The following is a 19,573-nucleotide window of genomic DNA, read 5'->3' as shown; positions in this document are numbered from 1 at the left end:
TGTTAGGACTTGTAATCTTTGTAAGTAATAGAAAGCAGTATGTACTGTATGTATCAGAAGCAATGAAGTACTATTCTAACTATTTCCACAACCTTCAGTCAAGCATGGTAGAAGAAAAGACCAGGCTTTAGGATGTATAAAAGTATCTGGAAATGCCGATTTGTTTTTTACTGAAGGCATTACAAAGTCTAATTAATACATTTTACTATTTCGTGCAATAACCATTGGAAAAGGATTATTCTTCAGCATCATCATAAAGCAATACTAGTAGCCTGCTGCAAAGATGAAGGCACACTTATTAAACAAAGAAACTTCATGTCCTTTCTAAGACTGGCCCTTTAAAAGTAATTTTAACTGAAACATAAATTATAAAAAAGAGGATTTGTAAAGTGTTATATTATATATAACCACACTGAATTATTTCTCTGTTAACACTTTTCTTTGTTTTTGTTTTCCACAGCATTGAGTTCCATCATGGCCACCATATGGTTTCCAGTGTCGACACACAAGGAGACGACCATTGTGACTTTTGGCTACTCCTTGTACGCAGGATGGATTGGGGCAGCGTTCTGCTTGTTTGGTGGAATAGTTATTGTTTGCTGTTCAGGAGAATCTCAAGCATTCATGGAAAACCGATTTTATTACTCATCTCAGGGGTCCGGTTCACCTACCCATGCTAAAAGCGCCAATGTTTAAGGATCAAGAGATGAGACAAGGCTGATTGTACAGCATTCTTGGACTTTAATAACTTTTGTGCCTTTTAGTTTTGTCTACGTATGCTGTTTTACAATTTGAAGGGGTCTTCCCAAGAACAAAGTTAATTTTAATGTTCATTTTAATCAATACATCTTGGAATAATAATAATTTCCATAATTGGATGTGATAAAAAAAGGTATCCTGTATTGAGATAATCTTATAAATGTGCCCCTGCTGTGTCCTGTGTCATGGTGTCATGGCTCTGTGCATTATTTGATGGTATGATCAGACCATGTTCCTGTACGGTCAGACACAGCCATTACACAGTACAAAGCAGGGGCACATTTATAAGATTATCTAAGCACATCAACATTTGTGTTAAACACTTCCAATTGTGGAAATTATTATTATTCCAAGATCTATTGATTAAAATAAACTTTGTTCTTGGAATAACCACTTTAAGTGCCATGTATATATGGACAGATATTGAGTACTATTTTCTTACAGGTCCTCAAGGTATTCTTCTATACCTTATTTGTATTTTATTGGTGCTCAGAAAAGGACATCCAGAACAGAAAACATCAGGATTTTGTAGCATTTTTACCTTTAGTAGAAAAATATTTAACACAAAATTTAAATTATATTTGTCAAAGTTATTGTTATTTGATACATAAAACACCTCTTAGAACAGAAAATATTTACATAACTCATGTCAAATATAAAAAGTTTTTATTTTATGAATGTTGGCTGAGAAATGGACATTTGCATTTTGGATCTAATTTTGCAGATTACCAGTGATGACACTCTTTTAAAATTATGCTCTACATTGAAAGGTGCTATAATAGCAGAGATTTTGGGGAACACTCTATAAACTTGCTTATATTGAACACGATCAATACTGCACTGTTAAGCTGGGTCTACATGTGTCAACTTTAGCCATATCAATCAGCTACAGTTGTGCTCAAAAGTTTACATACCCTGGCAGAATTTTTGCTTTCTTGTCCTTTTTTCAGAGAATATGCATGATAACAATAAAACTTTTTCTCCGCAACCATAAACGTTACATTTTGAGAGAGGTCAATAAGGCCTATGATGAAAGGAACACCATTCCTACTGTAAAGCACAGGGGTGGATCGCTGATGTTTTAGGGAACTGTGAGCTACAAAGGCACAGGAAACTTGGTCAAAGTTGAAGAAAAGATGAATGTAGCATATTATCAGCAAACACTGAAGGCATATTTGCAATCGTCAGCCCGGAAGCTGTGCATGGGACGTACTTGGACTTTCCAACATGACAACAATCCAAAACACAAGGCCAAGTCGACCTGTCATTGGCTACAGCAGAACAAAGTGAAGGTCCTGGAGTGGCCACCTCAGTCTCCTGACCTCAATATCATTGAGCCACTCTGGGTACATCTCAAGCGTGCAGTTCATGCTAGACAGCCCAGGAATTTACAGGAAATGGAGGCTTTTTGCCAAGAAGAGTGGGCAGCTGTACCATCTGAGAAAATAAAGAACCTAATCCACAACTACCACAAAAGACTTCAAGCTGTCATTGATATTAGAGGGGGCAAAACATGGTATTAAGACATGGGGTATGTAAACTTTTGATCAGGGTCATTTGGATGTTTTGGGTTGTCATTATGATTTAAAAAGAGAAAACACAGTAGTCTGACAATAAATGGCTTCACCCAACCACTAACCATGAGTGGAGAAAAAGTTTTGGTGTTATCATTCATATTGTCAGGAAAAAGGCCGAGAAAGCAAAAATTCTGCCAGGGTATGTAAACTTTTGAGTACATCTGTACATGCAAGCTGATTGACGGTTGTTTAAAAGCTTGTTTAGATCGGCAGACCCCAATTCCATGTACTGTACATAGAATACTTGCTAATACTATTGTTCTGTGCACATAAAATATCATTGTTCTTAACAGCACATGTCCTGTTTACACAGCACAATGTGCTGCTGAAAACGATGATTTTAAAGTAAGCTAAGCACTAATCACATCAGACAAATTTTCTTATTTATCATTTGCTGGCCTATTTAGATGGCCTGATATTCAGGAATGAGTGTTCTTAGGAATGCTCATTCCCCATTTATTGTTTTTACTGAAGGCAGCATTAGAGAAGACTAGAGATGAGCAGATTGCTTCACACAACCCAAGTCCCCAGTCCAAGTCAGTGCTCTCTGGACAGGAGCTGCACAATGGTCCTGAGATTTTGGGTTTGCCAGCATGGCGTTTGACGTCTTAACTGCCCAGCTAATCATAAGCTGAGCTTGGGATCCCGGAGGTTAAGAAAATTTGCCCAGCTCATGTCCATGGCCAGATCACACTGACCTGGATCGTGGCCCGAGGTTGCATGAAGCAACCCACTCATCTCTAGAGAAAACCCGTTGGAGAGATTTCCTAAAAGTCTATGTGCATAGCTTATGTACAAAAAGACCGTCATTATTCTCGGTAGCGCGAGTCCTGTTTACACAATACGATGTGTTGCTGAGAATGGTGGTCTTTTGTGCAGCCCAAAAGATCATTTTACCCAACAAATGAGCATCTTGCCCAATTGTTGGGTGATCGTCAGCCTGTTTTGCTGCAAAATTATTGTGAAATGAGCATTTTTAGGAACACTTGTTAACAATAATTGTTTGGTATAAATTGACTTTCAGTCCCCAAAATATCCTTCTGCTATATAAAACAGCCATTATAGTTTACAAATATATAATAGACTAACATACCAAATTTGACTTGAAGCAAATAGAATAACCGCTTTCAGGTGTGAGCTTTTAAAGCAATTTCTGTATAGTTCTAATCTTTACGTCAATGCGTATAAACAGCAAATCACTCGTGGGTTTAGTGAAAGGTTTAGATGTTTGTTGCCCTTTGTCTCATTTAACTGCTCAGTATGTATGTATGAGACACAAATGGTACCAGGCCCTGTGACTGAACAAATAACAATGGATTGCATTCATTGACAGACCTTCTACTATACTATACTATACACATTCACTGTAATGGATGGAATGACATCAACTGCACTGACTTCACGGAACTGTACAGTCACTTTCTATAGGTATAATGTGTTATTTTTCATGCTGTATATTACAATTTAAAAGGAATGCATCAGAAAGTGACCTATTATTTAAATCAGGCTTCTGTGTTACATGTATTTTTTAAAAACATTTCAGCAGAACTTTGTTAAAGAACAAAATTAGTAATCTTTCAATCTCACACCTTGTTTTGGACTCACACTTGCTGTCCTTTCAAGAAGAGTTTACATCAGTTTCCTTATCAGCAGAGGCAGGTAACACCTCTATGCATCGCGGATAACATGGGATCCACCAATCACAATAGGCGCAGTCACAGCTCCCCCTGCTTCCTCTCCCTTTACAAGAACCTTTCTACATAGTTATTAGATGCTTCATGGATTTACCTGCTGTTAAGTTTGTTCTACTTCCCCTCCATATTTGCTTTCAGTAGCAGAATTTCAACAGTGTACATTGCAAATTGTGCACGGGAGGTGTGATAACTTGGTGATTAGCAAAAAACTTTTCTTCTAAAAAATATTTTAGGAAACGATGTTGTGTTTCTTTTTGCTGATCTATTTTGATAAATTCTTAGGCAGAATCCTAGAATAAGTTCTGTTTGCATTTGTTTTAAAGGGAACCTGTCAGCAGCATTGTGCACAGTAACCTACACACAGTGTCTGATCAGCGCCGTTATACTGAATAAAATGATACCTTGGTTGATGAAATCCGTCTTATTGTTGTTCTTTCACCATTATTTTCAGTTTTGTGTTAATGAGATTCTCGTGCCCTAAGGTGGGGCAGGTGTATGTGGTGCTCTGATATTCATAATGCAGACTGCTGATAGGTCACTGATCCCCCAGTGACCTGCCCCCTAGTTTGCATAATGAATACCATCACATACAGAACATACAGCATAGTCGCATGGTTACTGTGCACTTAATCCCTCATTAAAAAATAACTTAAAATAAAGATAAAGGTACAACCATAAGATGGATTTTATCAACCAAAGTATCATTGTAATCAGTATAACGGCGCCAACCTGACACTGTGTGTAGGTTACTATGCACAATCCTGTCGACAGGTTCCCTTTAAGTTAAACAATAAGAATCTGTGCTTAATTATGTACTGTAATTATGGTCCTTGATTTTGATATTGAATGTTAAGATTTGTGGAAAGCCAATGTCTTGCTCCTTGACATTTACAATGTTAGGCCTCCTTTATACCACATTTTTCAGCTTTGTATCTCACCAAATGAACTGTTCAAAAATTTGGGGGAAAAAATGTCCATTCAGTTGCAAAGTTCACACTCAAAATGACTGTAAATAATACAATAACTATATTTTTAAATCACTTTGTGCTCTTTTTATATAACTAATATACTGTTACTTTTTAAAATGTACATTTACTGTAATGATCCATCTTATATTAAATCTAATAAAATATTCTTGCTGTTACTACTTGAATTTTTTCTGAGCGGCTCTTAAATATTTCATATTACACCAGAGTTGCATTCATTTTTTCTACTTGTCCTGTTTTGAGAGATTGCTCCAAGCCAAAATGAAACATTCAGTCTTATTTGCCCCAACAAAATACTAATACCTCTGTTATCTGCAGTTAAAGGGAAGCTGTCAAGTGAAAAAATGCTATTAACCTGCAAATATGGGGTTAATCTGCAGGTTAATAGAGTTCTGAAACCTGCCTGGCGTCCACATTTAGGCCCCCGCTGCAGGGAGGAAATTAACTTTATTATTCCCGTTAATGCTTGAGTTTCAGTGAAGGAGGTGGTGCAGGCTCAGGTTCAGTCACCACTCTGTGTATGGAGAGTGGCGGCCATAATCGCACCAATGGCAGTGACTGACTGCAGGTTCAGCATTAGAGCCAGCTGTCACTCAGTGCCAGGTAAGCGGTTATAGCTGCCACTATCTATATGTAACACCCCAGGTAAGCGGTTGTTACAGTGGCATTGCTTTCCTCATGGGGAGAGTGATGTCACGCTTGGAAGCAGGGAAGGATCCGTTTATCAGGTAATCAGCACATACAACACCATTCTGACTTCAGGCTAGAAGGGGGAGCTCTACACTCGACTTCAGGGGAGCTGCTCTCTCTGGTTAGGAGGAGTCAGTTGCTAGACAGTTAGGCTACTTTCAGACATAGCGCATTTTTGAGCGCTATTTTGCGGGCGCTTTTCAAAAATGCGCAATGTCATTTTCGTCTGCCGGCAAAGTGAATGAGAAATTCACTTTGCCGTTCAGACACACCGCAAAAAAACGCGGCGCTTTTGTCTGCAAACACGCCGGCGTAAAAAGAATTGACATGTCAATTCTTTACGCAGCGGCGTGTCTGCGTATCCCCATAGGGCCCCATCTTACCGTCCACACACAGCGCCTTTGTCCTGGGTGTCGGCGTCTTTGTACGGAGGGGTTGACACCCAGGACCAGATGTGACGTCGGACAGGAAGAGGGAAGCCCCCGCCCCCCAGTGAAGCAGCATGGAGTCCTTCAACAGAATGAGCATAAACGTGGGGCTGCTGATCGATTTGGTATGTGTGTGTGTGTGTGTGTGTGTGTGTGTGCGTGTGTGTGTGTGTGTGTGTGTGTGTCCCCATGCGACGCTAGTGCCACCATTGTGCTAAGTCGCCGTATGGGACTACTACTCCCATCCGGTATTAGGATGGGAGAGTTGTCCCTGTGTCCGGCGACTTAGCACAATTGTAAAGTTACACAAAACACCTACACACAATACACATACATGACACACAGTACAGTACATACAACACATAACATAGAGTATATACTCACCAACAGCACACTTGTAGGCGAAGCCCTCGATCCTCCAGGAAAAAAATCCAGAAATAATAAACCAAATTCATACTCCCTGTCCGCAGAATCCATAAAACGAGTGTCCCACGCCGATCCCCTGCTCTCCGGCGATACACTGCCAGGAGCGAAGCTCCTAGCAGTGTATCGCGTACTGTTCCGGAGTTCAATGGCTCCGGCGTCTCGGTTAACAGCAGTACAGCTGCGTTGAACTTTCCCACGCAGCACTGCCGTTAAGCGAGAGTGCCGGGGTCAATGACCGCCGGTAAACTCGCTCGCGCATGCGCAGTGACACACCGACAGGAACTATGGCTCCTGTCAGTGTGTTGCTGCAGCCGTGGAGAGCAGACATATCTCTGGATGTGTCTGTTCTCCATGGAAAATCTTGATACGTGGCACTTAAATACGTGGCAATTAAATACGTGACACGTGGCACTTATACGTGATACGTGTCACTTAAATACGTGGCACTGAAATACGTGATACGTGGCACTTTGATACGTGGCACGTGTCACTTAAATACGTGGCACTGAAATACGTGATACGTGGCACTTTGATACGTGGCACGTGTCGCTTAAATACGTGGCACTGAAATACGTGATACGTGGCACTTTGATACGTGGCACGTGTCACTTAAATACGTGGCATGTGGCACTGAAATACGTGGCACGTGGCACTTTGATACGTGGCACGTGTCACTTAAATACGTGGCACTGAAATACGTGATACGTGGCACTTTGATACGTGGCACGTGTCACTTAAATATGTGGCACTGAAATACGTGGCACTGAAATACGTGGCACGTGGCACTGAAATACGTGGCACGTGGCCCTGAAATACGTGGCACGTGGCACTGAAATATGTGGCACGTGGCACTTTGATACGTGGCACGTGGCACTTTGATACGTGGCACGTGGCACTGAAATACGTGGCACGTGGCACTGAAATACCTGATACGTGGCACTTAAATACGTGGCACGTGGCACTTAAATACGTGGCACGTGGCACTGAAATACGTGGCACGTGGCACTGAAATACGTGGCACTGAAATACGTGGCACTGAAATATGTGGCACTGAAATACGTGGCACTGAAATACGTGATACGTGGCAAAGAAATACGTGGCACTTAAATACGTGGCACTTAAATACGTGGCACTTAGGCTATGTTCACATTTGCGTTGTGCGCCGCATGCGTCCTTTTTTTGATTGATTTTGGACGCAGCAAAAATGCAACTTGCTGCGTCCTCTGCGGCCGGATGCGTGCGCTGCAGTGACGCATGCGGCGCAAAACGCAAGTGCGACGCATGTCCATGCTCCCCCATGTTAAATATAGGGGCGCATGACGCATGCGGCGCCCGACGCTGCGGCGCAGACCGCAAATGTGAACGTAGACTTAAATAGCTGGATAGAGCTGGATCCGCGGGCTGCGATCTGGCCTACGCTCAGCACTCTGCGGAGCGCTGTCATTCAAAACACGTCCACTCATTTTGGTGTTTAGTCCCAAAATGGAGGATGGAAGAGGAAAAGGGTTGGACAAGGAAATGACATCATTTCTTTTTTTTTTTCCCCCACTGCAGTTAAAGCTTTATTTGTGTCAAACACAGACAATCTGCAGAGAAAACTGCATAAAAAACCGCACTAAAAACCGCATCAAAAACCGCATCAAAAACGCACCAAAAACGCACCAAAAACGCACCTGCGTTTTCTGCCAAGAGCTGCGGTTTTTGTCCTGAAAAAAAAGGATTGAAATCAGGATCGTGTGAACATACCCTTACCGTACAGGGTTACGAGGGGGGGCGTCTGACTGACGCCTGCCCTAGTAACCTGGGGTTAGTGACAGTGGGGTTAGTAAACCCCAGCTGATGTCTGTTCCGCTTGCTGAGGCGTCTTTGGCTCAAGGCCATTGCAGCTGGCAGAATCGACATGATGTTAACTCCAGTGTGTATTGTATTCTGAGTCATAAAGACAGAAAATTACCTCAATGACTCTTTTTTTTTTCCCCTTTTTTTTTTTTCAAACAAACTTTATTTTCAGTACACAATGCTGAAAAAAACGCAGCTGAAAAAAACGCAGCTGCAAAAAACGCAGCAAAAAACGCTGTGTGTGAAAGCAGCTGCGTTTTTTGCCTGCGTAAAAAAACGCAGGTAAAGCAGCAGCAAAATACACGCGCGTAAAAATACGCAGCAAATACGCTGTGTGTGAAAGTAGCCTTAGGAAGAGTTAGCAGTTGGTGAGAGGAGAGTGACGTGAGAGGAAGGAAACCTGGAGCCGGGCAGATGAGTGATTCTGCAGCTCCTGGGAAGGAAAGACAGAACAGAGCAACTGATAAAGAGATTGAAAGGGAAAAGAGGCAAAGGTGAAGTTAAGACCAGAGAAGAATAGCTGCAATTTAGCTACCTCTTGACAGAGCGCAGACACCAGTGGCCGGAAAACCGAGGTTGTGAGGGGCTCTAAGACTCACAGCAGAAACCAGCAGGACAACTGAACTACAGGTCACTTGCCTGCCCTAACACCTGAAGACACAGTGGCGCATAGAGCCCAGGTCATGATAGAGACCCTGTGAAAAGGCTCAAGCCACCTGTCATACAGGTTAGTGTCCCACTTACACAAAGGACAGAAAACTCTTGAGGACCTTGTTGCACAGCTATAGGAAGCAAGGAACTACACCACAGTGATAAAGGGAAGGCTTCTAACCCCACCTGGTAAGGGGGAAATCCCAACTTGCTTCCAAGCCAGCCGGACCACCACCAGCACCTGTCATCCGGTACCCTGGACTGTGGCTGCCTGAATTGCTTCAGTAAAGAGGTAAAGAGTCTGCAACCTTGTGTCCTCTGTTTCTTATTACACCATCTCCATCTACACATGGGAGCCCTGGGGACCTACTTCACCTGTGGGAAGTTATACCATCTAGCTGCCATAACATCACCCCAGAGGACCCCTTTAAGCAGCGTCGGTCACCCCTGACCGAATACCACAGGTGGCGTCACGAACATTCCTTTATTTCAAAAACCCCTTTAAAGACCATTCCTTTAACATGGGCGCCCAGGGCCACGGACCAGGTCGCCGCCGTGACACATCCCTTTAAGTACTGGACCCAGTACCGAGTACCCCACGGCCCTGATGGGCGACTCATATACACTGAGTGGTAACTGAGCCCACTCCAGCACCACCCCCAAGACTAAAACTTGAACGCTGCCGAATTGGACGAAGTTTATTTCCTCCGGCAGCGAGGCTATAAGTGCAGGCACCAGGCATGGTTCAGAATGCTATTAACCTGCAAATTAAAATATCTGCAGAATTATAGCATTTTTTTCATGTGACAGGTTCCCTTTAGCAGGTGTGCAAGAAAAACTACAATTCATTCCAAAAGATTTATTTGGGTTGATGTCCCATTCAATTCTTACAAAATAGACTTTGCAAGTCAATTGCATATACATGACAATGAGGGGCATTGTTATAGCGAACCAAGAAAGACTGATCCTCCAAGTATTGCTATAAAATGGGAAGTACTTTCTATTTTAGCTATCGAACAATCTAAAATAATGATGTTCACTTCATCTTAAGGCATAAGGCATCATACACAGTAGACTAATTTAGGCTGGACCCACCAATATCGACTGTTCTCTTCCCACCTTAAAAATAACAGTCAGTAACCACCCCAGAGGCAACCTGTCATATTCAGGGCCGGTTTTAGGCAAAGTGGGGCCCTAGGCAAAGTTTAAAATGGGGCCCCAAATGCTAACATATTGCACATCACACGGAAGCATTTCGGTTGTATTTACCTGCGCTGATCTCAGGCCGCTAAACGAGTGTGATCGACAATACTGAAGTCGTTGGACGCTTGTTTCCCGGCCTCTTTCCACCATCTGAGAAAGAATGATGGGACAGAACCATCACTAATAGATCACTAACAGATCACCATACAGTATCATGTTATCAGCAGCACATCTACAGTTTACATCGGCGATGTGCTGCTGAGAACAATGATTTTTATTCCGGCATAAACAATCCAATCACCCAATGAATATGCAGCATTTTGCTTGTTTAGTATAATACACCCCATAGTCCTCCATATATTATAATGTGCACCACAGTCCTCCATATTGTAAAATGCACACGCCATAGTCCTCCATATAGTATACAGCAGAGCCCACAGTAGTATACAGCAGAGCCCCCAGTGGTATACAGCAGAGCCCCCAGTGGTATACAGCAGAGCCCCCAGTGGTATACAGCAGAGCCCCCAGGGGTATACAGCAGAGCCCCCAGGGGTATACAGCAGAGCCCCCAGGGGTATACAGCAGAGCCCCCAGTAATATACAGCAGAGCCCCCAGTAGTATACAGCAGAGCCCACAGTGGTATACAGCAGAGCCCACAGTGGTATACAGCAGAGCCCACAGTGGTATACAGCAGAGCCCACAGGGGTATACAGCAGAGCCCCCAGGGGTATATAGCAGAGCCCCCAGTAGTATACAGCACAGCCCCCAGTAATATACAGCACAGCCCCCAGTAATATACAGCAGAGCCCCCAGGGGTATACAGCAGAGCCCCCAGGGGTATACAGCAGAGCCCCCAGGGGTATACAGCAGAGCCCCCAGGGGTATACAGCAGAGCCCCCAGGGGTATACAGCACAGCCCCCAGGGGTATACAGCAGAGCCCCCAGGGGTATACAGCAGAGCCCCCAGGGGTATACAGCAGAGCCCCCAGTAGTATACAGCACAGCCCCCAGTGGTATACAGCAGTGCCCCCAGGGATATACAGCAGAGCCCCCAGTAGTATACAGCACAGCCCCCAGTGGTGTACAGCAGTGCCCCCAGGGATATACAGCAGAGCCCCCAGTGGTGTACAGCAGTGCCCCCAGGGGTATACAGCAGAGCCCCCAGTAGTATACAGCACAGCGCCCAGTAATATACAGCACAGCCCCCAGTAATATACAGCACAGCCCCCAGGGGTATACAGCACAGCCCCCAGTAATATACAGCACAGCCCCCAGGGGTATACAGCACAGCCCCCAGTGGTATACAGCAGAGCCCCCAGGGGTATACAGCAGAGCCCCCAGGGATATACAGCAGAGCCCCCAGTAGTATACAGCACAGCCCCCAGTGGTGTACAGCAGTGCCCCCAGGGGTATACAGCAGAGCCCCCAGTAGTATACAGCACAGCCCCCAGTGGTGTACAGCAGTGCCCCCAGGGGTATACAGCAGAGCCCCCAGTAGTATACAGCACAGCCCCCAGTGGTGTACAGCAGTGCCCCCAGGGATATACAGCAGAGCCCCCAGTAGTATACAGCACAGCCCCCAGTGGTGTACAGCAGTGCCCCCAGGGGTATACAGCAGAGCCCCCAGTAGTATACAGCACAGCCCCCAGTGGTGTACAGCAGTGCCCCCAGGGATATACAGCAGAGCCCCCAGTAGTATACAGCACAGCCCCCAGTGGTGTACAGCAGTGCCCCCAGGGGTATACAGCAGAGCCCCCAGTAGTATACAGCACAGCCCCCAGTGGTGTACAGCAGTGCCCCCAGGGGTATAAAGCAGAGCCCCCAGTAGAATACAGCACAGCCCCCAGTAGTGTACACCACAGCTCACATCCCCCCCTCTCCTCTCCTCTCCTCCCCTCCCTTCTCCTCTCCCCGTCCAGTAAAAAGAAAAGAAAAAAAAAAAAACACAAGCTCCTCACCTCTCCACACGTGCCCGCGCTGCTCCTGTGTCGGCGGCTGCAGCTGCTCTGCCTGGGACACAGTGAGTGCGCGCGCACCCGCTGTGTCAGAGGCAGAGCGGGGAATGATGGGAGAGGGGGCGTCAGGTGACGCTCTCTCCTCCATCATTGCTTTGAACTGTACCGGCAGACGCCGGTACAGTTCAATGCGGCGGGGGAGTCAGCGCTGGCGGCAGGCGGGCCCCCTGCCTCACAGGGGCCCCATAGCGGCTGCGTGATTTGCCGCTAGCTGGGGGCCCCTGAGGGAGTGGGGGGCCCCTGGGGGAGTGGGGGCCCCAGGCAGCTGCCTGGTCTGCCTGCCCCTAACGCCGGCCCTGGTCATATTAGGTAATTTTTATCTTCGGCTTACATGGCTGTCACGGGTGTGTCAGAGGCTGCAGATTGTCGCTCTACATCTGACTGCAGAAGGTCTCAGCAGTTTGCTTTGCAGACTTTTTCCTCGACTCGGTGGCAACCTTCCCCGGCTCTAGTTGACACACCTGGACCGGGGTGTTTATAGCTTCCAGCTTGCTGCTGGAAGTTGCGGTTGATATTTCTATTTCCAGTTCTCTGTTGAGGCTTAGAGCTATAGCAGTCGGCTATCTTCCTCCTTGGTTTTGCTGGATGATGTCTGTGTTTCCCTCTGAATCTACTCAAGCTAAGTGTTCCCTTTGTTTGTGTATTCCAGCTGTCTTTAGTGGTAGTGAGGATTGACTAGGGCTTACCCTGTCCTTCCCGGTGCAGGGCTTATCGGTCAGGCAGAGATTGGTATCCTGCTCCGAGATAGCGGTGGTACCTATATAGTGATGATAGGGCAGGCATGGTGACATTGGATCTGCCTAGGAGCCTCCACTCCCTCTTTCTCTAGTGTTTGGTTCCCTTTCTCCTATCCCTTTGTGTTGCACTTAGCCTTTCCTACACGTTGCGTGACTTTATCATCCGCCTTTCACTTGTTTTTTCTGTGTGGGTTTTTTTTTTCTTTTGCTGGGTTCATGGATCCCGCTTGTGTGCTGGCAGAGCAGCTGCAGAGGTTGGCACTGGAGGAGACTGACCTTCATTCTGAGGTTCAGCAGCAATGTCAGCGGCTGCAGACTCCTTTTGTGGGAGGTCTCTACGGGTAGGTCAGTCCAACTTGAACTCAAAATTTCCCTCCCGGACAGGTTTTCTGGGGGTAGGGACAGGTTTTTTGTGTTTAAGGAGGCAAGCAAATAGTACTTTAAACTTTGTCTTTATTCCTCTGGAGATGAGGAGCGATGAGTAGGAATTATTATTTCACTGTTGCAGGGGGAAACTCAGTCCTGGGCTTTTTCTCTGCCACAGGATGCTATGTGTCTCCAGTCTGTGGAGGAGATTTTCAGGGCCCTTATCCTGACCTATGATGATCCTGACCGTATTTCTTTGGCTGAATCTAAGCTGCATAGCATTCAACAAGGGAATTTTTCAGTGGAGACTGATAGCTCTGAATTCCACAGGTGGTCAACTGATACCAAATGGAATGACCTGGCTCTCAGAAGCCAATTCCTTCAGAGCCTCATTGAAAGGTTAAAGGAGGTATTAGCAGTGTATGAAACTCCTGTGTCACTGGAGGCTGCCATGTCCTTGGTGGATAGACGCCTGCGGGACAAATGTGTAAGACCATCGGCTTCTGAGCCCTCTTTCCAGGACAAGATCCCGGTGTTGGAGCGAAGGTCTGGGGTGAACCTATACTTTCGGAGTTAGAAGAACCCATGCAGTTGGGGGGGACACCTGGACCGGGGTGTTTATAGCTTCCAGCTTGCTGCTGGAAGTTGCGGTTGATATTTCTATTTCCAGTTCTCTGTTGAGGCTTAGAGCTATAGCAGTCGGCTATCTTCCTCCTTGGTTTTGCTGGATGATGTCTGTGTTTCCCTCTGAATCTACTCAAGCTAAGTGTTCCCTTTGTTTGTGTATTCCAGCTGTCTTTAGTGGTAGTGAGGATTGACTAGGGCTTATCCTGTCCTTCCCGGTGCAGGGCTTATCGGTCAGGCAGAGATTGGTATCCTGCTCCGAGATAGCGGTGGTACCTATATAGTGATGATAGGGCAGGCATGGTGACATTGGATCTGCCTAGGAGCCTCCACTCCCTCTTTCTCTAGTGTTTGGTTCCCTTTCTCCTATCCCTTTGTGTTGCACTTAGCCTTTCCTACACGTTGTGTGACATTATCATCCGTCATTCACTTGTTTTTTCTGTGTGGGTTTTTTTTTCTTTTGCTGGGTTCATGGATCCCGCTTGTGTGCTGGCAGAGCAGCTGCAGAGGTTGGCACTGGAGGAGACTGACCTTCATTCTGAGGTTCAGCAGCAATGTCAGCGGCTGCAGACTCCTTTTGTGGGAGGTCTCTACGGGTAGGTCAGTCCAACTTGAACTCAAAATTTCCCTCCCGGACAGGTTTTCTGGGGGTAGGGACAGGTTTTTTGTGTTTAAGGAGGCAAGCAAATAGTACTTTAAACTTTGTCTTTATTCCTCTGGAGATGAGGAGCGATGAGTAGGAATTATTATTTCACTGTTGCAGGGGGAAACTCAGTCCTGGGCTTTTTCTCTGCCACAGGATGCTATGTGTCTCCAGTCTGTGGAGGAGATTTTCAGGGCCCTTATCCTGACCTATGATGATCCTGACCGTATTTCTTTGGCTGAATCTAAGCTGCATAGCATTCAACAAGGGAATTTTTCAGTGGAGACTGATAGCTCTGAATTCCACAGGTGGTCAACTGATACCAAATGGAATGACCTGGCTCTCAGAAGCCAATTCCTTCAGAGCCTCACTGAAAGGTTAAAGGAGGTATTAGCAGTGTATGAAACTCCTGTGTCACTGGAGGCTGCCATGTCCTTGGTGGATAGACGCCTGCGGGACAAATGTGTAAGACCATCGGCTTCTGAGCCCTCTTTCCAGGACAAGATCCCGGTGTTGGAGCGAAGGTCTGGGGTGAACCTATACTTTCGGAGTTAGAAGAACCCATGCAGTTGGGGGGGGGGGTGCGTTCACGTCGTATGTTTCCCCCGACATTTGCAAGAAAAAGATTGTATGTTTTTTGTGGGAAGAATGAACATTTTATTGGGGCATGTCCTCTCATTCCAAAGCAAAAAGAGACTAGATTAACCCTTGGGAGCCTTGAGCTTGATAATCAAGGGGTGTGTTCGTCTTCAACCTGCAATTCTCGTTTTGTCCTGATAGCAGAGAAGGTGCTAGAGAGCAGGTCAGAAAAAATGTATGTGTTTGTAGACAGTGGAGCTGGAGTCAGTATGGTGGATGCTGAGTTTGCTAGAACTCATGGTTTTGTCTGCTCTAACTTGGCTAAACCTATTCCTATTTGCGCCATCGACTCAGCACCACTTGCACAGAGAACACTGACACAAATTGTTCACAACATAAGACTGAAGGTGGGGTCTTCGCATTATGAAATAATCCCTTCTTATGTCCTACAGGGTCTCCACACTCCAATGGTTCTGAATTTGCCCTGGTTGGTGAAGCATAATCCAACTGTGGATTGGCAATCCAGAGAGATTGTAAAGTGGGGAGATTACTGTCATGGTACCTGCCTATACGTTTCACCTTCTGCTGTATCTACAGGGACCTTACCGACATTTGTGTCTGGCTTTGAGGACTTTGCACCAATTTTGCAGAAAAGTCTAGGCATTTCGGCCTTCTACACTGACCTGGAGGGTGAGGTTTTGCAAGCTCAGGGTGATGCCACTGCTTCCTGCCTTCGGGGAGGTTGTTTGTGCCATCTAAATTGCACCACAAAGTAATTAGAGAATATCAAGACTCTGTACTTGCTGGCCACCCAGGTGGTAAGGCAATTGCGGACTTCCTTTCTCGTCAATTTTGGTGGCTGTGGTTGCATTGGGATGTGGTTGAACAAGTGTCTGCCTGCAATGTTTGTGTACGTTCTAAAGTACTGCATACCAGTCCATCTGGTGCTGTTTCACCACTACCTGTTCCTAACCTGGTCAGGAGAGACAGGTATAAACGTATGACTGTCAGTAAACGCGTGCCAGGTCCACATCTGAATGTGAATGATTTTGTGTGGTTGTCTACCAGGAATTTCAGGTTGAGGGTTCCTTTCTGGAAGTTGAGACCTAGATTCATTGGTCCCTATAAGATAACTGCTGTCATTGCAGCTTGGAGGTATAGTAGTCAGCTTGGTGTTGCTGGAGGATGTCTGTGTTTCCCTCTGAGTCTACTCAAGCAAAGTGTTTCCCTCGTTTGTCTATCCCAGCTGTCTTTAGTGGTAGTGGGGATTGACTGGCATCTATCCTGTCCTTACCGATGAAGGGTTTATCGCCGGGGTCAGGCAGAGATTGGGTATCCTGCTGGGCGACAGGTGTGGAACCTATATAGGGATGATAGGGCAGGCAGGGTGACATTTGATCTGCCTAGGGGTCTCCACTCCCTCCTTTGCTAGTGTTTGGTTCCCTTTCCCTTATCCCTTCATGTTGCACTTAGCCTTTCCTCCACCTTGCATATCAATTGCTTTTCTAAAATTTGCATATATGCATACATTTACTTCATGATGGAGTTGCTGAGTGCATTGAAAAAGGGGTCCATTCAGCCTCCAACTTTTACTTCCCTGGCATTGACAACAGGGAAGAGTGAAGCTCCATGAGTGATGAAGAGCTAAGAAAAGGGGGGATTGCTAAGGCAGCACATGGAGTTTTATATAGGTAGCACTAGAAGCTCACTATGTACTTGCAAGTAGTGTTGAGCATTCCGATACTGCAAGTATCGGGTATCGGCCGATACTTGCTGTATCGGAATTCCGATACCGAGATCCGATATTTTTGTGATATCGGGTATCGGTATCGAAACAACATTAATGTAAAAATGTGTAAAAGAGAGCATTAAAATAAAAAATATTGCTATACTCACCTCTCCGACGCAGCCTGCACCTTACCGAGGGAAGCGGCAGCGTTCTTTGTTTAAAATTCGCGCTTTTCTTTCCTTTACGTGAGTCCCGGCTTGTGATTGGTTGCGTGCCGCCCATGTGACCAGGACGCAACCAATCACAGCAAGCCGTGACGTAATTTCAGGTCCTTCAGGATTTTAAAATTACGTTCCGGCGTTGTGATTGGTTGCGTCGCAGTCACATGGGCGACGCAACCAATCACAGCAAGCCGTGACGTAATTTCAGGTCCTTAAGGATTTTAAAATTACGTCCCGGCTTTGTGATTGGTTGCGTCGCAGTCACATGGGAGACGCAACCAATCACAAGCCGTGACGTCACGGGAGGCTGGACACGCGCGCATTTTAAAATGGGCGCGTGTCCAGCCTCCCGTGACGTCCCGGCTTGTGATTGGTTGCGCCGCGGTCAACCAATCACAAGCCGGGAAGCTGGACACGCGCGCATTTTAAAATTTTAAAATCACGGCTTGTGATTGGTTAATGGCGGCCATGTTGCCGGGACGCGGACCAATCACAGCAAGCCGTGACGTAATTTCGTCACGGCTTGCTGTGATTGGTCCGCGTCCCGGCAACATGGCGCCGTGACCAATCATAAGCCGGGACGTCACTGGAGGCTGGACACGCGCGCTTTTTAAAAAGCGCGCGTGTCCAGCCTCCCGTGACGTCACGGCTTGTGATTGGTTAATGGCGGCCATGTTGCCGGGACGCGGACCAATCACAGCAAGCCGTGACGTAATTTCGTCACGGCTTGCTGTGATTGGTCCGCGTCCCGGCAACATGGCCGCCCTGACCAATCACAAGCCGGGACTTCACGTAACCAAGTAAAAGCGCGAATTTTAAACAAACAACGCTGCCGGTTCCCTCGCTGAGGTCCAGGCTGCGTCGGACAGGTGAGTATAGCGATATTTTTTATTTTAATTCTTTCTTTTACACATTTATATGGATCCCAGGGCCTGAAGGAGAGTTTCCTCTCCTTCAGACCCTGGGAACCATCAGGAATACCGTCCGATACTTGAGTCCCATTGACTTGTATTGGTATCGGGTATCGGTATCGGATTGGATCCGATACTTTGCCGGTATCGGCCGATACTTTCCGATACCGATACTTTCAAGTATCGGACGGTATCGCTCAACACTACTTGCAAGTACTTTCTTAATTGATGCTGCAGGCTTCAGCTGATGCGTTCCATGCTCCAAATCTGCAACAGCAGTGTCAGTGCCTGGAGTCCACTGGAGGACCAGAACATCTAACACTAACAATTGAAACAGCTCAAAAAAACTAAAGTAACAAGTGGTTTCTCCAAATTCAATATAAAGTGCCATTTTTAATGATCATTCAATCAGTCTGAGAGTTATTAATTTCTTCTATGACAAGTGTTTTTACCACTTAGTAGATCACCCTCATTGGCTTTAAGACCTGCTTCAAATGTGATGCATAAGTAGACACCAGATTCTAGCAGCATTCTTAAGAAATCTTAGTCCATTCCTCATGAGCAATAGCTTCATGTTAATAATAATCTTTATTTAGCGCTAACATATTCCGCAGCGCTTTACAGTTTTGTACACATTATCATCACTCCCCGATGGGGCTCACAATCAAAATTCCCAATCAGTATGTCTTTGGAATGTGGGAGGAAACCCATGCAAACACGGGGAGAACATACAAACTCCTTGCAGATGCTGTCCAAGGTGGTATTAGAACCCAGGACTCCGGCACGGCAAGGCTGCAGTGCTATCCACTGAGCCACCGTGCTGCTTCACTAATATTTTGGGGTTTGAATGCTGGAAAAACCTTCTTTAAATCCCACCAAAGATTTTCAATGTGGTTCAAGTCAAACGATTGTACCGCCATCTCCAGAATCTTCCAGGACTTCTTCTTGACATAGCTGTATGGTGGCTTCTTTTTTGTGTGACAAGATGACACTTTCATCTATAACATTTTTATGTACATTTGACTTTTTGATCGTGTCTTATGACACTATTTTTGGCGGTATGTTGAAAAAGCATAGTTTTTGAGCCACGTTATTTATTAATTTTTTTTACTGTGTTCCCTGAAGGGGTTAAATAGTGTGACAGTTTTATATATCGGGTCATTCCGGACGAGGAGATACTAAATATGTGTCCTTTTTTTTTGCATAAATACTGTATGTGTGATTATAGATAAAATGTATATATATATTTTTTTATTTTGTGATTTTTAAAAATTATTGTTAAAATTTTTTATCCTTTTTTTTTACTTTACTTTTTTGCTTAGTCCCTGTATGGTACTTTAACTTGTATTAGTCTGATCGCTCGTAAAATGCATTGCAATGCACCAACACTGCAATTCATTATATCTGTTAGTTAGGGCTCTGTTAGACACCTCTCCGTTACTAACCCCAGGGCCTGATGCCAGCTGTGTTTTTTGACAAATCACAGCGGACATC

General features: G+C 45.5%; 1 protein-coding gene across 1 annotated transcript in view; it reads left to right on the top strand.

Moving 5' to 3' along the window:
• Window positions 1-5,174, top strand: part of CLDN11 (claudin 11) — a 64,215-nt gene extending 59,041 nt beyond the window's left edge. The window contains exon 3 of the mRNA XM_077290552.1: window positions 461-5,174. Within this exon, the coding sequence (XP_077146667.1) occupies window positions 461-696 (236 nt within the window). The 3' untranslated portion in view covers window positions 697-5,174. The remainder of the gene's footprint in view (window positions 1-460) is intronic.
• Window positions 5,175-19,573: the final 14,399 nt, after the last annotated feature.

This window comes from Ranitomeya variabilis, chromosome 2, assembly GCF_051348905.1.
Source record: "Ranitomeya variabilis isolate aRanVar5 chromosome 2, aRanVar5.hap1, whole genome shotgun sequence".
NCBI lineage: Eukaryota > Metazoa > Chordata > Amphibia > Anura > Dendrobatidae > Ranitomeya > Ranitomeya variabilis.
Note: the sequence above shows the minus strand (reverse complement) of the source record. Positions and strands in the feature narration are given on the sequence as shown.